This window comes from Cheilinus undulatus, linkage group 5 (genome assembly GCF_018320785.1).
Source record: "Cheilinus undulatus linkage group 5, ASM1832078v1, whole genome shotgun sequence".
Classification (NCBI taxonomy): Eukaryota; Metazoa; Chordata; class Actinopteri; order Labriformes; family Labridae; genus Cheilinus; species Cheilinus undulatus.
The window spans coordinates 46941086-46964518 of NC_054869.1; the positions used below are offsets into that span (position 1 = coordinate 46941086).

The 23433-nt window shown below is 38.7% G+C and overlaps 1 protein-coding gene across 5 annotated transcripts in view; it reads left to right on the plus strand.

Moving 5' to 3' along the window:
* The window catches only part of mtmr3 (myotubularin related protein 3), a 40396-nt gene that overhangs the window by 2277 nt on the left and 14686 nt on the right, over window positions 1-23433 (plus strand). For 3 of the 5 annotated variants that reach the window (XM_041787840.1, XM_041787839.1, XM_041787843.1), the window contains 16 exons: window positions 454-525; window positions 4147-4203; window positions 5292-5381; window positions 9648-9764; window positions 11817-11837; window positions 12802-12884; window positions 16703-16869; window positions 16952-17048; window positions 17344-17457; window positions 18175-18365; window positions 18720-18851; window positions 19000-19111; window positions 20667-20862; window positions 20975-21160; window positions 22038-22208; window positions 23248-23393. In XM_041787840.1, coding sequence (XP_041643774.1) covers window positions 4201-4203; window positions 5292-5381; window positions 9648-9764; window positions 11817-11837; window positions 12802-12884; window positions 16703-16869; window positions 16952-17048; window positions 17344-17457; window positions 18175-18365; window positions 18720-18851; window positions 19000-19111; window positions 20667-20862; window positions 20975-21160; window positions 22038-22208; window positions 23248-23393 — 1826 coding nt within the window. In that variant the 5' untranslated portion in view covers window positions 454-525; window positions 4147-4200. The remainder of the gene's footprint in view (window positions 1-453; window positions 526-4146; window positions 4204-5291; window positions 5382-9647; window positions 9765-11816; window positions 11838-12801; window positions 12885-16702; window positions 16870-16951; window positions 17049-17343; window positions 17458-18174; window positions 18366-18719; window positions 18852-18999; window positions 19112-20666; window positions 20863-20974; window positions 21161-22037; window positions 22209-23247; window positions 23394-23433) is intronic. The other 2 variants (XM_041787841.1, XM_041787844.1) reach the window with 1 other exon arrangement.

A 23433-nucleotide genomic window follows, 5' to 3' on the forward strand; every position in this document is an offset into this window, starting at 1 on the left:
ATAGTTTAACCCTCCAAATATTGTGTCAATGATAATGTAGAATGATTAATTGCTTGTTTGTTGAGAAATACATAAGATGAGGAACTTAAAAAAAATTCACATATTAAATTATTATGAGGGAGGGGAGGTTGCAAATGGATTTTTTTTTCCAATTGATGAGTGTTCTTGGTTATTCAACAGAGTAGACAACAAGATAGCATCCACTGCACATGACTGACCTCTGTGAGCATTCTGGCTAAAAACTGAGTCAGCTTTTTTCCATTTGCAGTTGAGACCAAGTGGTATAACTCATGCACAAGCCAATGTGACCAACAGGACAACTATTTGAAAGGAAATCCAATGAGTGTCGGTTCCTTGAGTGTCTTAGGAAAAATGCCTGCTGCTTGCTTAATATAGACAAGCTAATGGGACAATTATTTGCTCATTTTCAGGTGCATATTTTTATTTTCACAGATTTCCATGTCTTACTTTTGAGAGTTTACAAACAAGATTGTCAGGACTGCTCATCATTACTAACCATTATTGGTAAGTCTAAAATATATCCACTCACTGTTTTTATTTGAAATATTTAGGATAGAGCTTTTTGTTGAAGCTACCAGTACTTTTGTCTCCATTTCTGTTTTGCTACCCTGCTTATCCTGTTAGGGTTGAAGGAGGCTGGGGCCCATCCCAGCTGTCATTGGGCGAGAGTCAGGGCACACCCTGGACTGGTTGCCAGTCAATTACAGGGCCCAGATGCAGACTCAAACAACCAGGCACACTCACACTCACACCTAAGGCCAATTTAGAGTCACCAATTAACCTAACGAGCATGTCTTTGGTGGTGGGAGGAAGCCGGAGTCCCCAGGGAGAACCCATGCATGCATGGGGAGAACATGCAACTCTGCACAAAAAGGCCCTGATCAGGAAGCAGACCTTTTTGTCTCTCCATATTCCATTTAATGTGACAGGTATAAGCTTTACGTAATGCTGGTTTGGCCGGCAGGTCTTCAGTGTTGTTATTAAAGCAAATTCATTTGCTACTAATTGACTATGGCTGTCCAACATGTTGCTAAAAAATCCTGGTCTGTGATGGGCTATAATTTAGTGTAGTAGCCAACCATAATGCTCAGTCGGTTAGAACGTACTTTCACACCCTGATGCTTGCCTTTGTCAATGTATTTTAATGACGTGTGCGAAGGACTTTGAATTGCCTTGTTGCTGAAATGTGCTATACAAATAAACTTGCCTTGCCTTGCCTTGCCTTGATGCCATCACAAGGACAAATTGCCAGATTTTTTTACCAGCTATTATTTGAATTCCTGCATCTTTTTTGTGACTATCTTGAAAATCTATCTAGATGCCATAAAAGGCACAAAGAAGCACTGGCATTATTACAAGTGGTTATCTTAGTATGGTACGGCACTGGTACAGCTTAGTTGTGAGAGCTGGCACCCGATGCACAGAGGTTACAGCCTTGCCCTCCTCCCACTGGTTTGCAGGTTTAACTTCCGGCTCTGAGGCTGTTAGGTACATATTCCCTACTCTCTCTCACCTCTTTTTGTCTCTCTAAAGCCTCCCTATCCAAATAAAGGCAAAAGCCCCAAAAATAATCATGCAAATATCGTTGTATGTTTTTTATGACAATTCTAGTTACCTACAGACTAATACAATGATCTGGCAGATCAATCAGTAAACAGATATATGTTTGGACAATTCCTTGCGTTTTTGTGCGTGGACTATTGAGAGGAAAGAATATGAGTGAAATGATGCCATAAAGATCTTAAATGTAAAGCAAACAGGGTGGGTAGTATCTTCAAACCTTAACCAATAGTACCATTTTAAAGGTCACTTACTTAATATTTTTACAGTACATAAATCATATTGAAGAGCGCAGTTTAAAGCTTAAAAGTAAGGCATTACAAGTTTCAAAAGTATTCTAAGCAAACCAGCTTAGCTCAGAGACTGTCCACACACAAACGTTTGAAGCTGAACCAGAAACACTTAATTAATCTCAGTCACAGCTGCCTAAAACTGACCTATGATTAGTGCTGATAAGGCAGTGTCAGTAATGCAAACAAAAAGTCAATCACAAAAAATCTGTTTCCATAATTGTTGCTCTGTCTTTTACTGTAATGACCCTGTGGTGCTTGTTACAATGGCTTACTCAAGGCTTGCAGAGAAAATGAAGTCGAAGAATTGTTGCATGATGTTGGATATGCTGATATGTCCAAGGTCATTTCAGCCAATGTCAATCTCAGTATAAAAACACTTTTTATTGTAAAGAACCCCAAACTCATTTCTGTAATAGAGTTAGTAGTATTTAAGTATTATTTTAAAGGTCTGTTTGCTACAGGATACACAATATTTGATTCTTCCATTAATGATAAATGCACAGTATTCTTTTTCAAGTAAATGCATAAAGTAATTAGATTAAAATGCATTTTTAACAGTTACAATGAAAACAAGCTTCATATGCCCTTTGGGAGCTATAAATAGCACCGTACAGATGGTGATCTCTGTTGTATACTAAATAAAAATGTGTCCCCTTTTTATGGAGCTTATACTTTAAAATAATATTAAAACCTCTTTATCAAGTATGGTTTCCTGAGACAGTCCTAAACAAGGGCTAAAAACAACACAAAACCCACTCTTCTCACATGGATAAAGAAAGACGCTGTAGTTCTGACCTAAAACTTTCTGGATGAAAAACTTCAGCTGAGATTGGTCCATAAGTTCTGCTTAAAATGGCAAAAACATAGTCACCCTACATTCATACGTTGTGCCGATATGTAGACCACTATATATCTAAGCAGTAAACACTTTCAAAGATGTTCTCTTTTGCTAATACAATAAATAACTTTATAAGATAATATCTGCTGGTACTGGTACTGGTACTGGCCAATAACATTGTGCATCCCTAAATCAAAATATTCCAATTTTGGAAACAAATAAAATTCAATCATTACACAGGGAAAGGAGACACTTTTAATAATTTTAGTGTTGTTTTTAAATTGTTTACTGACAGTTTTTGTAACTTTTTCTGGGATATTTTAGCTCATTGTTGTATATTTTCAGATAATTTTATAAGGGCTGTCAAAAGAGTAAAACTTTAAATCATAATTAATCTCAAGATTTCTGTAGTTAATCACACCATTTTTATCACATTTTATGATCCCACTATTTTGCATTCAAAACTGTTCTTGTGTCATTTTGGATTTTCTAGTCTATTAAACTAAGGTTATTTGACACATGTTTGGAGCCAGACCTGCTTTTATTGGTAATTTATATTTACTGAACCAAGGAAAAGGGAACTTGTTATGGATTGAAAAGGATATAAGGGGACATTTAAAAGGTAACTGTCTGATAACACAAGGTGCAGTTGACTTCTGACTCTTCCATCCAGCGGCCTGTATGATTTTTAAAGTGAAATTAGACATAAATGAGCATTGGTGGACTTACTTTACATTGCTGTGGCTGCAGGGAGACACTGCAGTGGCTTAACCAAAGTGTGCTGAAAGGGACAATTACTCATGTACTGAATCACACTTAAAAATTGTAATTCAATAACTGTGGATTGTTGTTAATCATAATTAATCTTGACAGCCCGAAATTTTATTTTATTTCTATAATTGCTAAAATGCAATTAAAACGATAGCATCTGCCAGTATCTTTAAAGATGGTGGAGTACATAAAATACCAACAAAAAAAAAAGAAGAGAAAATGACTTGATCAGATCATTTGCAAACAGCCCGTAGTAGAAGTGGCAGTCAAAACTGAAAAGCCGAGGCACTCTGAAGTAATAAAAATTCCTTATTTTAACAGGGATGTCTACGCGTTTTGACTCGCCACAAGTCATCATCAGGACATAATCAGTAATCATAATCAATAAAGGATTTTTATTACATCAGAGTGCCTCTGATTTTCAGTTTTGACTGCCATTTCTACTATGGACTATTTGCAGTAGTATGGCAAGTCACTTTTCAGCATTTTTTGCTGTTAAAAGTTTTTCCACTGTCCTGTAGAGCAACTCATCCTGATTACATTTTACTGACATTTTTGGCCCCCCCGGGAAGCACTCACCATCCTTTTTCCTCCTTTTTTTTACATGAAATACTAGTTTTCTGACCAAATAACTTCTGAACTTTCTGCATTCTCCTTTTACAGACTGGTCCAAGGCGAAGCCCCCTTTTTGGTGACCCACACTCCTTCACAGGGGCCATGGTAAAGTACATTCCTTTTCATCCATTCATAGAAACTGTTTGTGCCCTGTGGTACTGGCCAGTGATCAGAAATTCTCCATTGATTCCATTTTTTTATCAGCTCTGTTTATCAGAAGAGACACTTGCATCAACCTTAACAGTGTCAAAGGTCATCAGAGGCTGCTGTCAAGCAGGGTGGCTTTCAGTTTTCACTGCAGATTTTATTTTGTATTTCTACTTGATAACTGGTTTGTGCCTGCCACTGTTTGGTTGGCCTTAGCACACTGGCCCTCTTGCCATGACAACTGAGTGTATAAACCAGCGCAAATAATGCAGAATTAGCATTAAAGAGGCTGCACACGTGTTGTCTATTATATGCGCCCCAAAGACTCCCTTTCAGTCTCTGTCAGTACAAGGCCATGCATTTTTTTCAACCAGTTTGCCCTTGAGCAAAAATCCCTGACTCTGCTTGTATACCCATGCCTTGCATTCCCCACTCATTGCTATCCTCTGAAAGATACGTTCATCTTTCTTAAAACTACTCTGACCTCAAATATTCATCCCTCAAGAAAGCCCACATACTGTTGGTGAAAATTTGTCAAAAACAAAATACATTGATAGTTAAAACTTGGACTTAAACTTGAATGTCATTTTTTAAAGATTTTATTAAGAATCTGTCCCAGTGACTTATGAAGTTTTGGAGAACTTCTCATTATGCTATGCATTACCCCACAGCTTGTTGTGGCATGGTGATTATGGTATCTTAAACATTACAGTGTGTGTTTGGAGAAGAAGCTGGCCACTTAAAGCAGTGTTATGTGCATCACACTCAAGTTACTTTTTAACATTTGGCTATGGCTGTATGACTTGGTACTCTGACCAAGATAATTAAGACAAATCAGAGGAATGGAGCTCCACGCCTTTTCCTCCCCAAATAAAACTAGCAAAATTTTAAAGGCCAAGGTTTTTTCTTTACAAGCATTTTATGCAGAGCAGCTCAATTCCCACAGCTGTCAAATTATACCTCCATATACATGAGTGTCTGAATAAAGGATATGGTTGTTAAATTTGACTGTGGGTCAGTATAATTTACAGGCTTCTTATCTGCAGGAGGAGGAGGGGCAGCAGGGCTTGGAGTGTATCCAGGCCAATCAGATCTTCCCCAAGAAGTCCCCTGTCTTGGAGGAGGAAAACATGCAGGTGAGGAAGCTGAACCCAAGCATTTCAATTTCATGCTGTAAAGAAAGTAAATCTCGCAATTACTCGTTAATATGTGGATGCATCTCTTCCTTAAATCAGTTACATAACCACCATGACACAACCACTGTAAAGTCACATGTCACATAAGCTTACTTTCAGTTTGACCAGCCTCAGAGGCAAGGTCTTAAAAGGAAAGTTATGTACGTATCTAGGAAGAAAAACATGTACTGTGTATTATTGTCTATAATGCCAAAAAACAAAGATTTCAAAGGCTTTGACAGAATTTCTTTAGCTGCTCTGAGAAGTAGTATGTGATTCATGACTACCATGTTGCTAAGATATTAAATTGGGCATCAATAAAAATTAGTTCTAAATACATGAAAAGCCCAATGTTTTTTCCATCTTTCAACAAAAATGATTACCAGTGTGTGAGATTGAGGCTCAGGGCAGTTTTGGGCCATAACACCACTACATATAGCAGCATTGGTAGTTTAGCTGCATTTCTCAGTAGACTGGTTGTTGAATCTTTTTTTCAGTCAGTAATTTTGTGGATTTACTGTTCAAGTATAGACAGGGTCAATTCAAGGTATAATTTTCATGAACAGGGCTAAAGTCCAACACCTTTAATTAAATGTTTATTCCTAGGACATTCCTAAATTAGATTGAAAGAAATGTGGAGAAGTCTGGAATATTTGAGTTCACCAATTTATATATGATGATTTCAATACGCTTTCTTTCCTGCTTAAAAAACACAAAAAAAACAGACTCAAAATTGTTTGAATTTTTAAAATAACATTCACTGAATACATTTTAAAAGTTGGACACTATGCTTATCCTCTCTTCCAGTGTATCAGTGTCAGATTATGATTTTAAAATACATAAATTAATGACAATTTCTACAAAAACAGATTCTGAGTGAGTGATATGATTGAATATCAGAAGTCAGAAGGTTTTTTTTAAATTTTTTTTTATTTTAGATCACCTTTTGCACAGGAGTCGGCAAAACTTACAATGTTTTTTGAGTGTAGGTTTAACTTTTGGTTTCATCTCAGTAAAGTTCAAGAGAAAATACAGATTTTATTTCTCAAAATCTCAATTTACAGATACAATATGTTGAATTTCTGCACTGAAATACCTATATTAGGGCTGTAAAGATTAATTGCTTTGATCACTATTAACTTTAACCCACAATTAGTGCACTGAATTGTTTTAATTGGCCGTCAATTGCAAGTTTTATCGTCCCTTTCTGCAGACATTAGTTAAGGCACAGAAGAATCACTGATGTAAAAAGAAGTCCACCACTGCTCTGTAAAGTTTCATTTCACTTTAAAAAACCTCACAGATAGCTCAGTTGATAAGTCAAAAATCTCATGTATCTTGTGATATCGTCTTTTTACCTTTTTAATGTCCCCTTATTTCCTTTTCAACCCATCACAAGATCTTTCTTCTGTGGTAAAGTTCATGTCATACTCTTCAATATATTAAAGTAGGTCTGTATGCAAACAGGGAGTCAGTGGCCCTTAGTTTAAGACAGTAAAAATGACACAGTAACAATTCTATAAGCAAAATAATGGAACTTTCGAATACATTAAATAGGCTGTGAGTAATCGTGATTAACTGCAGAAATCCCAGTTTAATCGTGATTAAAATTTGTGATCTTTTTTTACGGCCCTCATCTATATTCATTTAAAAAGTGATCATAATTTTTTCAAATGAGGTCTTATAGTAACTCAGATAGTTTCTAAAATTTCAATGACGGAGAAATTCTTCATTTGAATGGTTGTAACAGGCCGTGCCTTTTATGGAGGATGCTATAGGTTGTGATTTCAATCTCCCAAACTCCCTTCTGTAACATAGAAACCCCCAACGCACTGCTCTTCCAGCGAGTTAGACCAGAACTGCCCAGCTTCACCCACATCTGTGGCTTCCTTCTCTACCGCTTCTTGTTTTGAATTGAGGACTCTCTTCAACAAGGTTTCTTCAATCAAAACAAAATGAATTTTTTTTTTTTTTTTTTTTTTTTTTTTTTACTCCTAAATTTCTCATAACGATGGAGGAGTGCGCTGCCCCAGAACGTGCATGTGCGCTGGATCAAGGTAGACCAGGAAGGCCTTTTTACAGTGCATTTCATCCTCACTATGAGAAATTTATGAATTAAAACTAGATTTTGGTTTCTTGTTTAGTAAATACACCTTGTGAGGTGCCGTTTTATTGAACAGAGTCCTAATTCAAAGCAAGAAGTAAGCAGCAGAGATGGGTAGAGCTGGGCAGTGCTGCTCTGTACCCGTCGTATTGTTATTGTCTTGGTTGAGAGCCCCCTGGTGGTGGAGTTTTACATACTGTGTGTTTGAATTAAATCATAGTAGTAAATGTTTTAATTCTTAAGGTGGGACAGAAGAAACCCCCAGGAATTTATAAGAGAATCCTACTGAACATCAGAACAATTGAAAGGTCCTGTCACAAAATACCAGCAAATTCATAAACTCAAATAAAGTCTACAAGCGGGAATATTATGCAGTTTACAGGCAAGCAATTCCTTTGCTTTGCGGCATACGCTTCTACAAAACTAGTGGCCAAAAACACCATTGTTTTTGGCCAAAATAAAAGTCTACTGGAAACTGCCTGTTTATTAACAAGACTCAGAATTTCCTTACAACAAATAAACAGCTTACATTGATGCTGTTGATAATGATAGCAGGCCAGGTGTGGCTAACGTGAGCTCAGAGCCGTGTCGTCCAAGCAGCTAAATTTTTCTGCTCCAGCTTCACAAAAATTTGTGACACAGATTGAACTGACTGGAATGATACGCAGGTATGCTATGTGAGAGAGTTAAAAGCACTTAATTGTTATATTGTTAAACTGTGTATTTTTGTGATGAAGAAAATACTTGAAGTACAGTATGTCTACCAGCCGTGGTCTGTTGAGGTGCAATAAATATTTAAAGTTCTGTTTAAGTACCTGTCTATGCAATTCTACTCTATGCAACTGGCGTGTGAAACCTGCTTAGAAAAAAAATCCAAATTCTTAGACATATTTAAACTTAAAAAAAGTAACGCAATAGTTACTTTCCCTGGTAACAAGTTAGTTTTATAGTAGAGTAATTCAGTTACTAACTCAGTTACTTTTTGGGAGAAGTAACTAATAACTATAACTAATTACTTTTTAAAAGTAATATGCCCAACACTGCATACTACCTATACTATATTACTGTAAGAAGCCAAAGGAAAAAATCATACTGTAGTACAGAAGTTCTTTTCTCGACAAGATGTGTCTTACAGGTTGTATAAACCCTCCAAAGATGTTTACATTGAGGGTTGTGATTCATCTAGATTTATCCAGAATTCGGGATTTTCTGACCTGAAATGATGGCCCATTAGACTTTAATTATCCATCAATGTGTTTCTCACACATGACCTGTAGCCTGGCTGGGTATGCTGCATAGTTAAGATTCCAGCAAACTAAGTTGATCATTTAAAAAATGTTCTTTATTATTTGTGTGCAGTTGCCATCTGAGATCAATAAATAATGGATAATCTGCACTCACTTTCTATCTGTTAAATTCATATTGTGACCAACATCTCTGCATGTCATCAGAAAGAGTGGAAGACACCCACTGTTGCTTGTAAGAACTGAACTGTTTGTAATTTTTTCACAACGGTAGTTGTGTTTATGAAACTATCTTCTGATGACAAAGGAGTGCACACATAGAAGCAGAGTGAAGCTATGATGCCAACGGTCTGGACCTCAGATGGTGTAAAAATGTGTGTTACTTAACAGTATTGTCAGGATATTATTATTTCTCCACCCTCTATTTCTCACTCTCTCATGCTTTCACGTTCTCTCTTTCCCCTGTCTGTCTCTAAGCTACAGCTTTAAAGATTTTTCATGGCTAAAATAGTGCTGTAGTATAATAGCTCTTAAAGTCTGCATGTTTATTAAAGTATTAAAATAAATGCATTTGTTATTGCATGAAAATGTGCAGGATTACAGCTCAAAATACTTAAAAGGAGACACCAGACATAAAGAGGATATTAGACTCAGATTATAATCACAAAGTAGTTGGGAAAAAAAGCAACCAGAAAAAGGTTTTCTACAGAGATGGATGCCCCCAAAATCCTTACAATCCTTGCTGGCTACTTTTTCAGCAGTTATTACAACCATATGTGTTGAAAGAATCAGTTTGTTCTGCATAAATCATCACTACTCTTGATCTATATGGCTGTCTGCACCTTTTTTTAAAAATGTCTTATTTCCTGTGGTTCCGAGGTGCCCTTTCCTGAGTTGCATGGGGAGTTTACAGAGTACGTTGGAAGAGCAGAGGATGCCATCATTGCAACGTCCAACTACCGTCTACACATCAAGTTCAAAGAGTCTGTTGTCAATGTAAGTATTCCTGAAAAGTGAAATATTAGCCTCAAGTTGAGACAGAGTAGAATAGTTTCTCTTTGATGGCTCAAAATTAAATAAGAGACATATACAGTTTTGTGAATTGAAAGCACTAGGTCCATTGTGTCAGCATTGTGGTGACCAGTCCATTCAGAGCTGACCTGCACTGGCTTCAGTGCCGCGTGACTCTTTATCACCTCTCTTTCTAGACCTGCCTGCCCACACTGCTTTCTCTCTGTACTTGCTGTTACCTTAGTTGCGAAGGTTCTAGAGGGAATCAGTAACAGTTGCTGCCTTTCCAGTCCTCACACTCGCTCTTCACTATGTTGAGAATGAGAGATGCGGTGTTTTACCTTACAGTGGTCTCATTTCTACTGAAAAACCTTTTCACTCATCATTGCAGACATTTTACCATTTTTTCTGAATTTTCCCCTTTTTTCCTGGAGATGTTCTTGGATTGAGTATTATCTTCCATTGTGTATCTGTATTTATTATGTAAATTGAAAATGATTGAAAAAATCAAGTATTTCCCATAATTCAGCCATGAAATCTACACCTGAATACCCTGCAAAAACACAAGCTAATGGTAAAGCTACCCAGCTGCTGATATGATGAGTCGATGTATAGATGGATGCTTTATTGATCCTGGGGGAAATTAAAGCATCCAGAAGTGCTTACAAATACACACACATTGTGAGACATCTGTTGTATTTAGCAACATCTGCTTCCTCCCATATGCATATGTTAAGCTGCACAATAATTTATAAGAAACTCCTGCAAAGATAAAAAATTCAACCCTTCATTCTAGTTAAAAACAAGCACTTTTCAAACCATTAACTTTTTCAAAAAGCATATGGCTGGTAATCTTTTTTTTTTTTAAAGAAATCTAACTTAAAGACCTTAACCAACAGTCAGAGGGATGATTGATATTCCCATCAAGATTCACTGCTCCCAATCAAGATATAAAATGTTAAAATTTGAGCATACGGGATGCCCAATTTCATGTATGCATTTACTTAGAAAATGCAACTAAATAATGACCACTTCCAGTACCTTCAAGTGTTAAAATCATTTGTATTTGATAGACGATGAAATGTTTTTGCTTTACATAATCCTCTTTTATCTGTTCAGCACCACTTACATTATGCTCCTTGTGGGTTAGGATTTATGCCTGCCAAATGCCAAAGTAAAAGTATGTATCCTTCTGTATGTAATAAAAAATCATTGAGCACCAGTGATTCCCCGTCCTGATACTGGTTGTTGTAGATTATCCCCCACTTTTTCTCCCCACGTTTTCTGCCTATTTATTTCTCTACTACAAATAAAGGCCAAAAAAGCAGAAGAAAGTCTTTAAATGGCTTAACTGACAGTTATCCATGGAGCAGGGAGTGTTGAAGCAGCCAGCAGACTGGATTTGTAACACATTTTCTTACCTGGCCTTAGGTCTTACACTAACTTAGTTTCCAGCCCACTTTTCCACTTGTGTAATAGTTTTGTGGTTTGGGGTCACTGTGAGAAAGGTTTAAAGTGTTCAGGCTTCCATGCTTTTTCTCCAGCACTTCTATGTATAAAAACTGCATTTAAAATAAAAACATACAAATATATTTGTATAAAAGGATTGCTTTACTCATTGTAGTATTTCTTATTTTTTTGCTGGCTCCCGTCACGTGTTGCCAGGGAAAATTGGACCTCAAAGAGCCTCCGGTTCTTGGCTCACACAGCTTCCCTGTGCTCACATCAAACAGAGCCAACATTCTCCTCACACATATTTGGAGTTGATGAGGCATCTGCATCACATGGCTATGCTGTCAAAGCTCACAAATCAGGGGTGGGAGGTGCTGCAAGGGAGTGATAGTCTGTTAACAAACAGCCCAGGAATTTCAATGGTGGCAAGATTAGGGATGTAGATTAGAGGCCAGGAATTAAGTTGTGGCAGCAGGATGCCTGAACATCCGGAATGTGCTGCGATAGCAGCCTGACGCAGACAGAGATGATTACAAATCGGCGTACATCACTTTTATTATTCTTTTCTCTGTTTTCTCTGGATAGGGTTGTTGTTGTGAGGTGTCAGTAAGTACCTGTAGAGCTGCATGGCGTGGAGTGGTAGACTTAAGGGTATTTTTAATGTGCGCCTGTCTGAACTGACTGTTGTCTTGAGGGGTAGAACTGTACTTCTTCATCCTGTTTAAAATCAAATGATGAAAGCAAGTGGTAGTAAAGAAGAAATATATGTGGGAAAACACATGGCCACACAGTGCAACCAAACTACCAGTCTTTTGATGTGACTTATCAACTAACAGAATCTTCATTAGGCAGATAACTTGTACTTTACTGAGGGCTTGATCATGTGATGACTGTGGCTATTCTTGCATGACTCTGGACTGGTGTGAACAGCAGCTTGAGTCACAGTTTATGTGAAAACCCACTGTGCTACGGAAATTTATTTTGGCTTGCGCACAGATTGCCAAAAGTAGCATAGGTATTTCCCTAAGTATTCAAAGTATGCTCTGAAGTTATAGGCACAGTATAGTTCTGTAATTTGAAGGTTAGTTGCCTCAAAAAAGGCAAAACTTTAGGTCACATCAACAAAAAAAATGCAGATGCTTAATGCAAGCATTTCAGGGTTTAGCGTCTGTTCTTTTGTGGTCTTTATCTCACAGCTGAGAAGATTATGTTTATTGATAGAGTGCAGGGATATGTAATTTGAAAAAGTATGGGAACTGCTCTTAGATTAGCATACTGTATAACTAGTATATTGGCACAATAGGGTTAACTGCGGTTTCATTTATTCAATTAAATATTTTAATCAAAGTTGATATCCCATCTTATGTGGTTATTCTTTTTGGCATGAAAGCATTTTAATGCTTGACCACCACTAATTTGCTTAATGAATTCAAATGACAATTATGTATGCATGAATTTCAGTCTGCAACACTACTTGTACTGACCGCATGTAATTTTCTCATGAGCTGTTTTTTAAGTTTCCATCAGACTTTGCCTAGAGTTGAATTGATGGTCAGTCTCTCTTTTACAGGTTCCTCTTCAGCTCATAGAATGTGCCGAGTGCCGTGATATGTTCCAGCTTCATGTCACCTGTAAGGACTGCAAAGTCATCAGGTAAGACCACTGTTACAGGTGGAGGACAGCTGATTGAAAATCACATTCATATCTGTATGTAGCACTATATTTCATGCATGCAAGACATTTGAAGTTACAGAATGCATAAAATGTGATCCGAATCACTTCTTTGTTTATTTTTTGTGACGAATTTCAGATGCAGGATTGTCTGTTACAGCTGTGATGAGGTCTTACAACTAATGGGGAGCTTTATGTACTGTAGTGTATTTCTATTTTGAAGTATTCATTATAATGTTTCAAGAAATCCTCCGGCCAAAAAATGTGTATTTGTCAAGATGATTCCAGAATTTATATTTAAATCAAATCAGCGTCACTTCATCAGTCCTCGCAGTGAGGAAAACAAATTAGGCTGGTTTGATTGTGACTGAGTAGAGGCTGACATTTTTTTGGGAGCCCAGCTGGTCATGAGGTTCCACAGGACTGAAATGAATTTCACTACTAAGCATGTGATTGGGATGAAACAGGAATTAAAAAAACAGTTTTGTTTAGATACATCCATTTCTAATATGAATGAATGCTACAGTTTCTGTTCGATTGGTGCTGGTTGTTTGCAGGCGGACTCCTTACCTGACTAAAAATGCATGACAAGATTTATGTGATGGCAGGCACTACAGCTGTTACCAAATTTAAACATCAGGGTATTCAGAGCAAGCAGGCTCTGGACTTTCCACAAGCCGGTTGTCATTATAATCATAAGAGAGCATACCTCAGAAAACCTGAAAAACTCAGTAATACAGTGTAACACTTGAACAGTCAGCTTTAGAAAGTTAAATGTTGTAATAGCGTCTTGGTGCATACACATCTTACCTCTCTCTCTGTCTCTTTCTCTCTTTGGGGTGAGCAATGCAACTCAATAGCCTGTTTCTGACTAAATATTAGTGGTCCACTGATTGTGAAATCAAGAACAATCCCAAATACTGATGTTTGAAATTACAATTTTGTCAATGCCAATATTGATACAGATGTTTATTTCACTAACTTTTGTTACTTGTTTTTTTTTTTTGATTGTTAACCTTTCAACTAGACCAGGGACCAAAATCCATTTTTACTGGTCAACAACAGTTTAATTCTAGCCTTTATCACTTTAGTGGGGGCAAAGTCAACCATAGAAATCCACAATACAACTTTTTATTTAAACTTAATTCACAAAGATCCTTTTTTTTCTTTTTGGAAAATAACTGCATAACTCACTAGCCTGATATAAATGACTACTTAGTTTTTTAAAATCAACTTCAACATAAAGAAATATTATTCTAGACAATCCTGTTTAACCCTATACCTCATTCAAAAATACAGTGATACAGAAAATGTTTGTTGCTCAGCCCCAACTCATAGTGTAACTTAGTAAGATGCAGATACAGTATATTGCCCAACCCTACCTCAAAGTCTGCTTCTGTTTTAGATGCATGTTTCTCTCTACAAAGATTAGCATGTCTGCCTTGCTGCAGTTCAATCAGTTTCTCTTTTCATCCAGGATGTGAGGAGCAGCCCCAGCAATGCTGGCTGGCATGTCAATTAGTTGCACGTAAAGCTGCGCGATGTGGAGAAGTGGAACAAACTGTGTTTGATTTTTTTGCTAGCAGCCTCTAGTAAAGTAGTATTTATTTTTTCTAACATCATGGTCAGTAGCCGCCTCCGTCTGTAAAAAAAACTTTACAGGTCTCTTGCTAAAGGGGATTACATCAGCAGCAGACCAATCAGGTGTGCTTATTTCTCTTGTCAGCGGTTAAAATTGAGGGAGAATAATAATGATAAAATTTCAACTTATCTCCACTGCTGTGCAGTCAAAGTTGCAGGGGGTTCTGAGTCAGAGGCATACGTCAGGAACTTTTGTTTTCATTCCAAGAGGCTTGGCATTGTGTTAAATGTATTATTTCACCAGTGCGAGATGTCCTGCTCTAGGCTTTTTGGCTTCATTACTAACTTAACCTGCATAGCCAGCAGGCGTGAGTGGGCAACTGGAGAAGGTTTAAAGTGTTCCACTATTTCGGCCAATTGCATCCAAGACGCTGCACCCTGAAAATGCAAATGTGGGCACTCAACTGAAGGGTTTGCGCTATGCAGCAAAGACCTGTCAGACTGCTATCTGTCATCTCTTTTGTAATATTTTAGCATCATCTCTCACAACAGCATGCATTCAGATTTGTCTTTGACACACATTGGCAGCTGTCATCGGCGCATGTCGCAGTTTTTGCCTCATGGCTGATGACTGTTTTAGGATGCCCATCCGCGGATGCTGATGTTACACAGATATATTGGTGCATCATTACTAAATACTTTGATGCTTTATGTGTTTGGTTTCATTTTAATGATGTTCTAACTTTAACACATCAGCGTTTTAGTTTTTGATGAAAAAAGGCTAAAAAGAGCATATTACATATTGATAATTATAGATTTAAAACAAGGAACCACAAACCAGTGTGAGAAGATAAGTCAGGTCAAGTTTACAGTCAGAGTTTCCAGCTGCACTATGTTGCCAAAAGTATTTACTCATCCATCCAAATAATTGAAATCAGGTGTTCCAATCACTTCCATAGCCACAGGTGTATAAAATCAAGCACCTAGGCATGCAGACTGTTTCTACAAACATTTATGAAAGAATGGGTCGCTCTCTGTAGCTCAGTGAATTCCAGCATGGTACTGTGATAGGATGCCACCTGTGCAACAAGTCCAGTAATGAAATTTTCTTGCTCCTAAATATTCCACAGTCAACTGTCAGTGGTATTATAACAAAGTGGAAGGGATTGGGAACGACAACAACTCAGCCACGAAGTAGTAGGCCACGTAAAATAATAGAGCAGGGTCAGCGGATGCTGAGGCACATAGTGCACAGAGGTCGCCAACTTTCTTCAGAGTCAATCGCTACAGACCTCCAAACTTCATGTGGCCTTCAGATTAGCTCAAGAACAGTGCGTAGAGAGCTTCATGGAATGGGTTTCCATGGCCAAGCAGCTGCATCCAAGCCATACATCACCCCCAGCAGTGCAAAGCGTTGGATGCAGTGGTGTAAAGCACGCTGCCACTGGACTCTAGAGCAGTGGAGACACGTTCTCTGGAGTGACGAATTGCGCTTCTCCACCTGGCAACCTGATGGACGAGTCTGGGTTTGGCGGTTGCCAGGAGAATGGTACTTGTCTGACTCCATTGTGCCAAGTGTAAAGTTTGGTGGAGGGGGGATTATGGTGTGGGCTTGTTTTTCAGGAGCTGGGCTTGGCCCCTTAGTTCCAATGAAAGGAACTCTGAATGCCTCAGCATACCAAGAGATTTTGGACAATTCCATGCTCCCAACTTTGTGGGAACAGTTTGGGAATGGCCCCTTCCTGTTCCAACATGATTGTGCACCAGTGCACAAAGTAAGGCCCATAAAGACATGGACCCACCTTTGGAATGAATTAGAGTGGAGACTGAGAGCCAGGCCTTCTCGTCCAACATCAGTGTGTAACCTCACAAATGCGCTTCTGGAAATATGGTCAAAAATTCCCATAAACACACTCTTAAACCTTGTGGAAAGCCTTCCCAGAAGAGTTGAAGCTGTTATAGCTGCAAAGGGTGGTCCGACGTCATTTAAACCCTATGGATTAAAAATGGGATGTCACTGAAGTTCATATGCGAGTCAAGGCAGGTGAGCGAATACTTTTGGCAATAAAGTGTATCTTGGCAGTGTAGAGAGAAAGGTGTTTATTTCAACAGTATATGAATTTGAAAACAGTGGCACTTCTGCATTTGTCATTGTAGTTTAATACTGAAATGTATAACATGCTGGATGTGTAATGATGACTTTTCTGTTTATTCCTCAGGTGTCAGTTCTCCACCTTTGAGCAGTGTCAAGAATGGCTAAAACGCCTGAATTCAGTTGTGCGCCCTCCGACTCGTCTGGAGGACCTCTTTTCCTTTGCATTCCACGCCTGGTGCATGGATGTGTATGCGGGCGAGAAGGAACAGCACGGCGAGTTGTGCAGACCAGGTACCCCACTATCTCTCACATGTGCTCACATGACCTCAGAGGACCATTCTTGGCTTATCAGACATCTCTGCTCTGTCTGTAGGGGAACATGTGACCTCCTGGTTCAAGAACGAAGTGGAGAGGATGGGCTTTGACACTCAAAACGCCTGGAGGATATCTGACATCAACAGCAAGTTCAGGTAATAATGGCTTTCATTCAGGTCTCTTGCAACTGTGCTGATTTTTGTAATCCGGTACTAGATGATCGATTTGTTGCCGACATTCAGCACAAACCCGTGCATGTGTGTATTAATCAGTGGTTGGTTGTGTTATTTTACCCTGCTAGGGCTGTGTGCTGGGCAGAGAAGAGCCCAGCCCAGGATTAGGTCCTGTCAGCAGACTTTTGTTTAGCCATCACAGATAACCTTAATCCCCTTTTCCTCGTTTTCTCCTTGTTTATCTGTGCACCCTCTCTCTGCCTCCCTGTTCTGACAGGCTTTGCCCCAGCTATCCTCAGCAGCTCCTGGTGCCAGCATGGATCACTGACAAGGAGCTGGAGAATGTGGCAGCCTTCCGCTCCTGGAAGAGGTTTCCTGCTGTGGTTTATAGGTTGGTGATTTTCATTTTTGGGTATATAGTTCAACTTTATCACTTCCCATAGCACTCTGTGTCAGCCATGAATTGACCTCAAATTAAACCATATGAAGAAAAAAGGGTTAAACGTATGAGACTGATCAGTAAAAATAGATAAGTCAACTAAGGATTAAAGTAACAAGAAAACACACAAAATTCATGTAAGAGGCAGCAAAGTAGCAATCCCCACTTAAAGTGCCTTTAAGCACTGAGGTCAGGTGCACAGGTGAGCAATATGTTGTAAATATCAGCAGACATTTTTATGTATGCTAATAGGATGCAGATGATATCACGCATCCCTAATAATTATTACTGTTGTTTAAAATGACAAAACAACTGTTGATGGGCTTTGCTGAATAAAGAAAAAATGTTAGCAGGTTATTGAGTAACACAAAACTACAAATATTGGCTTTAAAGCTTGTGTAAAAGATTATTTAACATTACCTCACTCATCACTTGCCTACATATACAGTTTAAGATCATACTTATGACAATAATGATGTATTGAGTACTTTTACAACTCCCTGACGCACATTTTAGCTGTCTTTTATCAATGACATAACCTACTGTGGCAACTGATAATTTCTCCAAAGAAAATCAGGCACCAGATTAAAGAAAGAGCCCAGACAGGGCTCTGTATTTGTGTAATTGACTATGACATGTAACTGAATGCTCTGATTCCAACTCCTATAGGCACCAGACCACAGGGGCTGTAATCGCCCGCTGCGGTCAGCCAGAGGTTAGCTGGTGGGGCTGGAGGAACGCTGATGATGAGCACCTGGTACAGTCCATTGCCAAGGCCTGTGCAATAGACAGCAGTTCCTGCAAGCAGCTTACCAACGGCGGGTACAGTAACGGCTCTGACCTGTCTGACACTGACTTTGGTAAGAGTTCAGAGTCACTGAACATCACTCATCGGTACATCGTGTATACTTGTACGCATACACACACTAAAAGGCAAATGCAAACCCACAACCAAGCACGGACAGACATCTCCATGCAGGATTCTTGTTACATGCATGAGTGGTAGACAGTGTTGTGCAATCTGATCTGTTAGGGCTTGTCTGAAACAGCAGGCACACAACATACAGAGCACACTAACTGCTGATGTCTATAAGCAGATTCTGCACAGCGTTCTTATCATATCCTTATAGTGTATTAGGATTTTTGATACCTGTTCTTCAGATCTCATACAATCTGGATTGTATTGAGAGATAATTGTGTTGTGTCTTTATTAGAATCCTCCATGACCAACAGCTCAGAGGTGGAGACATTGGCGATCCAGCCCCCTAAGTTACTGATCTTGGATGCCAGGTCTTATGCTGCGGCTGTAGCTAACAGAGCCAAGGGGGGAGGCTGTGAATGCCCAGGTGAGCATTAGCTCATTTAAAGCAGAAATAGGTCATAGCTCAGTAAACTGCCAGTGGGATTGATATAATTCTTGTACATACTACAATTAAAACCTCCACCAATCTTTCCTCCTCTGTTCTTTTAAATATTGTTTTGCTCTCCTTTCAGAATATTATCCGAACTGTGAGGTGGTGTTTATGGGCATGGCCAACATCCACTCCATCCGCAAGAGTTTCCAATCACTGCGGTTCCTCTGCACTCAAATGCCTGATCCAGCTAAGTAGGTTTTTGAAAGCCAAGCAATACCTCCAATTTCCCTTGTTGTAATTCTAAAGCTCTTGAGACAAAAAACAGGTCCAAAGCTCTTAATTTTTGCTGTAGTAATGGTGGGTAACTAGTAATCACAGCAGTGTTTTTTTGTTGGCTATACATCTGTGCCTAATTTAGAAATCTTGGCCAAACATCAAGCTCAGGATCTCTTTCCATCTGCTCTCTGATTCTGTGCTACAGTGATGTGTAATTGAATTTCTCTGGCTAAACCAAATGTTGTTGAAATGGCTTAGAAGCTCAAATTAGAAGACATTAAAAAGACTCCAGTAATTTTTCTAAATTTGGATTCCATCTTAGCATATTCACATGAATCATAAAGTTAATATCATCTGACCTACATGACTTGGGGCTTCTCTGTACAATTATTACTCTGCAGTTTTGTACAAAAGAATGCAGGTTGCAATTGTTTCGAAATAGTTTGGAGTCTGTATTAATGATTACTAACTATCTTGTCAAATTTGACAGTCAAAAGTCTGTCACAAGCTGTTTGTCTGTGTCCCAGATGCTCCAGGTTTATCAGATATACAAAACTTAAACAGTGTTAAGAAATGTAACCTAGATAAGGCAGGTAGGTAAACATTTACTTTTGAGTGACTTTTGTTAAGGTGCATACATGCCTCTCACTGCTCCTGTCATGTTTAAAAATGTTACGTAACCATTATCCATACAGGTATTGAATTGGTAAACTTCATAATAAAGCTACACATTCATTCTGTTGACACATTTTAGTTCTTTAGATGCTAAATGCTTCACTGTGTTTAGCAGCTGTTTTCTTTGTCTGTCGTTTGATGCTGCCAGAGCCGTGCATTGCATTGCAATGCATTGCATTATAATGACAGTGTGAAAATTAGCTCCCCTTGGTATTACCCTTTTTTTTTTTTTTAGGAATTTCCAGTTGATGTTTTTCTTTAATCTGCTGTTATAGCTTGCCTTTTCAAATCCTTTACGCAGCTAGAGAGCCAGATATGTTCTGTAAGAGGTGGATTCCAAACAAAAGGCTAAGGTTGAATAGAAAATGTTGTTGCATTTATCAAGTGATTAGAAACAACTTGAACAGAATGCTAATATTGCTCCATCTCTGTTGCAGTAGTAAATTATCCACCATTTCCTAACATGCTCGTCATTTAATAATAAAAGGTGATAATATGTCACTTCTGTTTAGGCTGGTTTGTGCTACCCAAGGCTGCCAGAAAGTCTGGTATTACAAGTTTAGTGACAACAAATCTGTTTAGAACATTTTTATGTAGATAAATTTTCAAGACAAATAGAAAGCAAAGAACTTACTTGCAACGACTCAATCCTTTGGCCACTTTTTCAAACACATTTACATCATGGTTGTGGTCTTATCAAAATGAAGTCACAAAGAAGTGGTTGAAATGTGTTCGGAAAGATATAGAAGCCATGAAAGCTAATTGATGTCACTCATCCATATGTACTCATCCTTGTAAAATGTGCCATTACTTAGTGTCTGAAGTTTTTGTGCTGTTGTGTTTGTATTCCTACAGCTGGCTTTCTGCACTGGAGAGCACCAAGTGGCTGCAGCATCTTTCCCTGCTGCTAAAGGCCGCATTGCTGGTGGTCAATGCTGTAGACAGAGACCACAGGCCCGTCCTGGTGCACTGCTCTGATGGGTGGGACCGGACACCTCAGATTGTGGCTTTATCAAAGCTTCTGCTGGACCCTTACTATCGCACTATTGAGGTACAGATGAAGTCTTTGCTCAATCTCTGACACAAGTTGTTTTTACATCGTTTTTTTTGCGTGAAGTGGTCATATGTATTTAAACTCAGGATTATGCTTGCACATCTTGCAGGGCTTCCAGGTTTTGGTGGAGACTGAGTGGTTGGACTTTGGCCACAAGTTTGCAGACCGATGCGGTCATGGAGAAAACTCTGAGGACCTGAATGAGCGCTGTCCCGTCTTTCTGCAGTGGCTAGACTGTGTTCACCAGCTGCAGAGACAATTCCCATGCTCCTTTGAGTTTAATGAGGCCTTTCTGGTGTGTATATGTTTAATTGTGGCAATCCCTTTTTTGGCACATAAAACAAGCCTATGCTGTGGGAAGATGAGCCACTGTATTCCCTTTTTTTAAACAAAAGTGTCTCAAAAAAACTTTTAAATAATTGTCTAATCAGCCACCATCATCCCTTTCCATTAGGAGAGAAACCAAAGACGGTGCAGAACACTCAAGAAAATCATTCCTATTAGGTGCAGTAGTAGTATCAGATAAGATTGCTAGTTTAAATTTGATTAGTTCTGAGTTTATTTATTACTGTGAGATAAGAAGTCTACATGACCAGATGTGAAGTCGATTGTGCAAACCTTTTGAGTTGAAGCAATTTAGGACTTTTAAAGATACAGTGTGTAAAATTGGGAATATTGGATACATTTAACAGTCAGATTATAGATTGGGATGCTCACCTCTGGTGGACATCCTGGCAACCAGTGAAATTAAAAAATACCCTCAGCCAATATTTGATCCCTTCTGTGGTACTGTAGAAACGTGGTGGTGAAAGATTGTGGAGTCTGTGCAAGGGTGATGCTCCTTATCTATGAATTAAAATCTTATTCTAAATAAATGAAAATAAAACAGTCTGTATATTCAGGGATTAGACAGTAATATGAACATACTTATAAATATTAAATTCCTTTTTTTAACAAAGTTGTTCTGCTAAATGCTACAAAATATTACACACTGTACCTTTAATAAAGAGAAGTGACAATGACATACCTCTGACTGAAGTGTATTGACATCTGCTTCAGCTGTAATTGTAGGGTTTTTTAATAAGTCAAATGACGAAATTCCTATTCTTTTTGCTTTTTATTATACCTGTGTTGTGTATACAACTCTTGAAATTTTATGTGTTTGTATGCAGGTAAAACTTGTGCAGCACACCTACTCCTGTCTGTTCGGCACCTTCCTGTGTAACAGCGGCAAGGAGAGGGAGGACCGACATGTGCAGGAAAGGACCTGCTCTGTCTGGTCCCTGCTGAGACCGGCCAACCGCACCCTGAAAAACATGCTGTACTCCTCACACTCCGAGATTGTACGTCCACCATCTACTACTTTGTTCAGATCAAGTCCTTTTGGAAGTACTGCTCATTGTGAATTTGGTTTCTCAGGTTTCATAATTATGCAATTGAAACTTTTAAATTTAGACTCGATTACCTGAACCCAAGGACAGGGACTATCAAAAGGCATATACAAACATCTTTGCTAAATGAGAACATGTTTTCAGTGAAATTTACAAGATGTAGCCTCCTCAGGTCTGTTTAAATCTTAGATGGTCAGACAACAATTACTCTAACTGCAACTAGAGACAAAGATGAGTCACAGAAATATAAATGCCATACATTTTTTGAATTCATTTCTTGTCTTTTTTAAATTTGTCTTAGCCTTATCATCTGAGAAATGTTCTTTTTTGTGGTTTGTGCTGGGTTTGTTCTTGCATTTCTTTATGTGGCAGGGTGTTACAGTGGCATTATTGTTACAGTAGTATGACCTGGAAGTCATGGTCATAAAAATATTTTTTTATCTATTGCTTTTGTCAAGTGGAACATACATTTCTATCTAAAGCCCTATTTGCATGGGATTTGTTTGATCATGCAGGATGTCTGCGTTTGTAATCCTGTGCAAATTGTCAGTGTGTAATTTGTGGAGTGAAAATTACCTATTTTATTTCAGTACATACATAGATCTACAGGTAATACTAATCCCATGCAAATCTGCATCCCAGTGATTTGGGTGATAATTGTAATAATAATTTTTTCACTCTGTTTGTCTTTTTTGGTCCTTTTCATTGCTACTGTCATACTGCACCTTCATGCTTTCATTTAGAATTGTCAGTAAAGTTAAGTACAGTGCAGACTTCACCTATCAAATGCGAATGCATCGCACCAAACACTGATGTGATGGGGTAATTCATGAATTATCTGAGGTCCACGGGTAATACTAATCCCATGCGAGTAGTGCTTAAGTTTTTTTCTACCTGTTTCAGATAAACAGATATTTTCCAGATTATTCTTTTCACCGTTTTTCATTGTTTTCTGTGATGTCACTGAGTGAAATTTGAGGTGTTGTTTCAGGTTCTCCACCCAGTGTGTCACGTACGTAACCTGTTGCTGTGGACTGCAGTCTACCTGCCCAGCTCCTCCCCAACCACCCCCTCAGATGACTCCTGCGCCCCCTACCCTGTGCCTGGTTGCACTCCTGAGGATACGCCCCTGGCCAGGTGAGCCTGGCGTCCTGGCACCCGAACCCCCTCCCCTCTT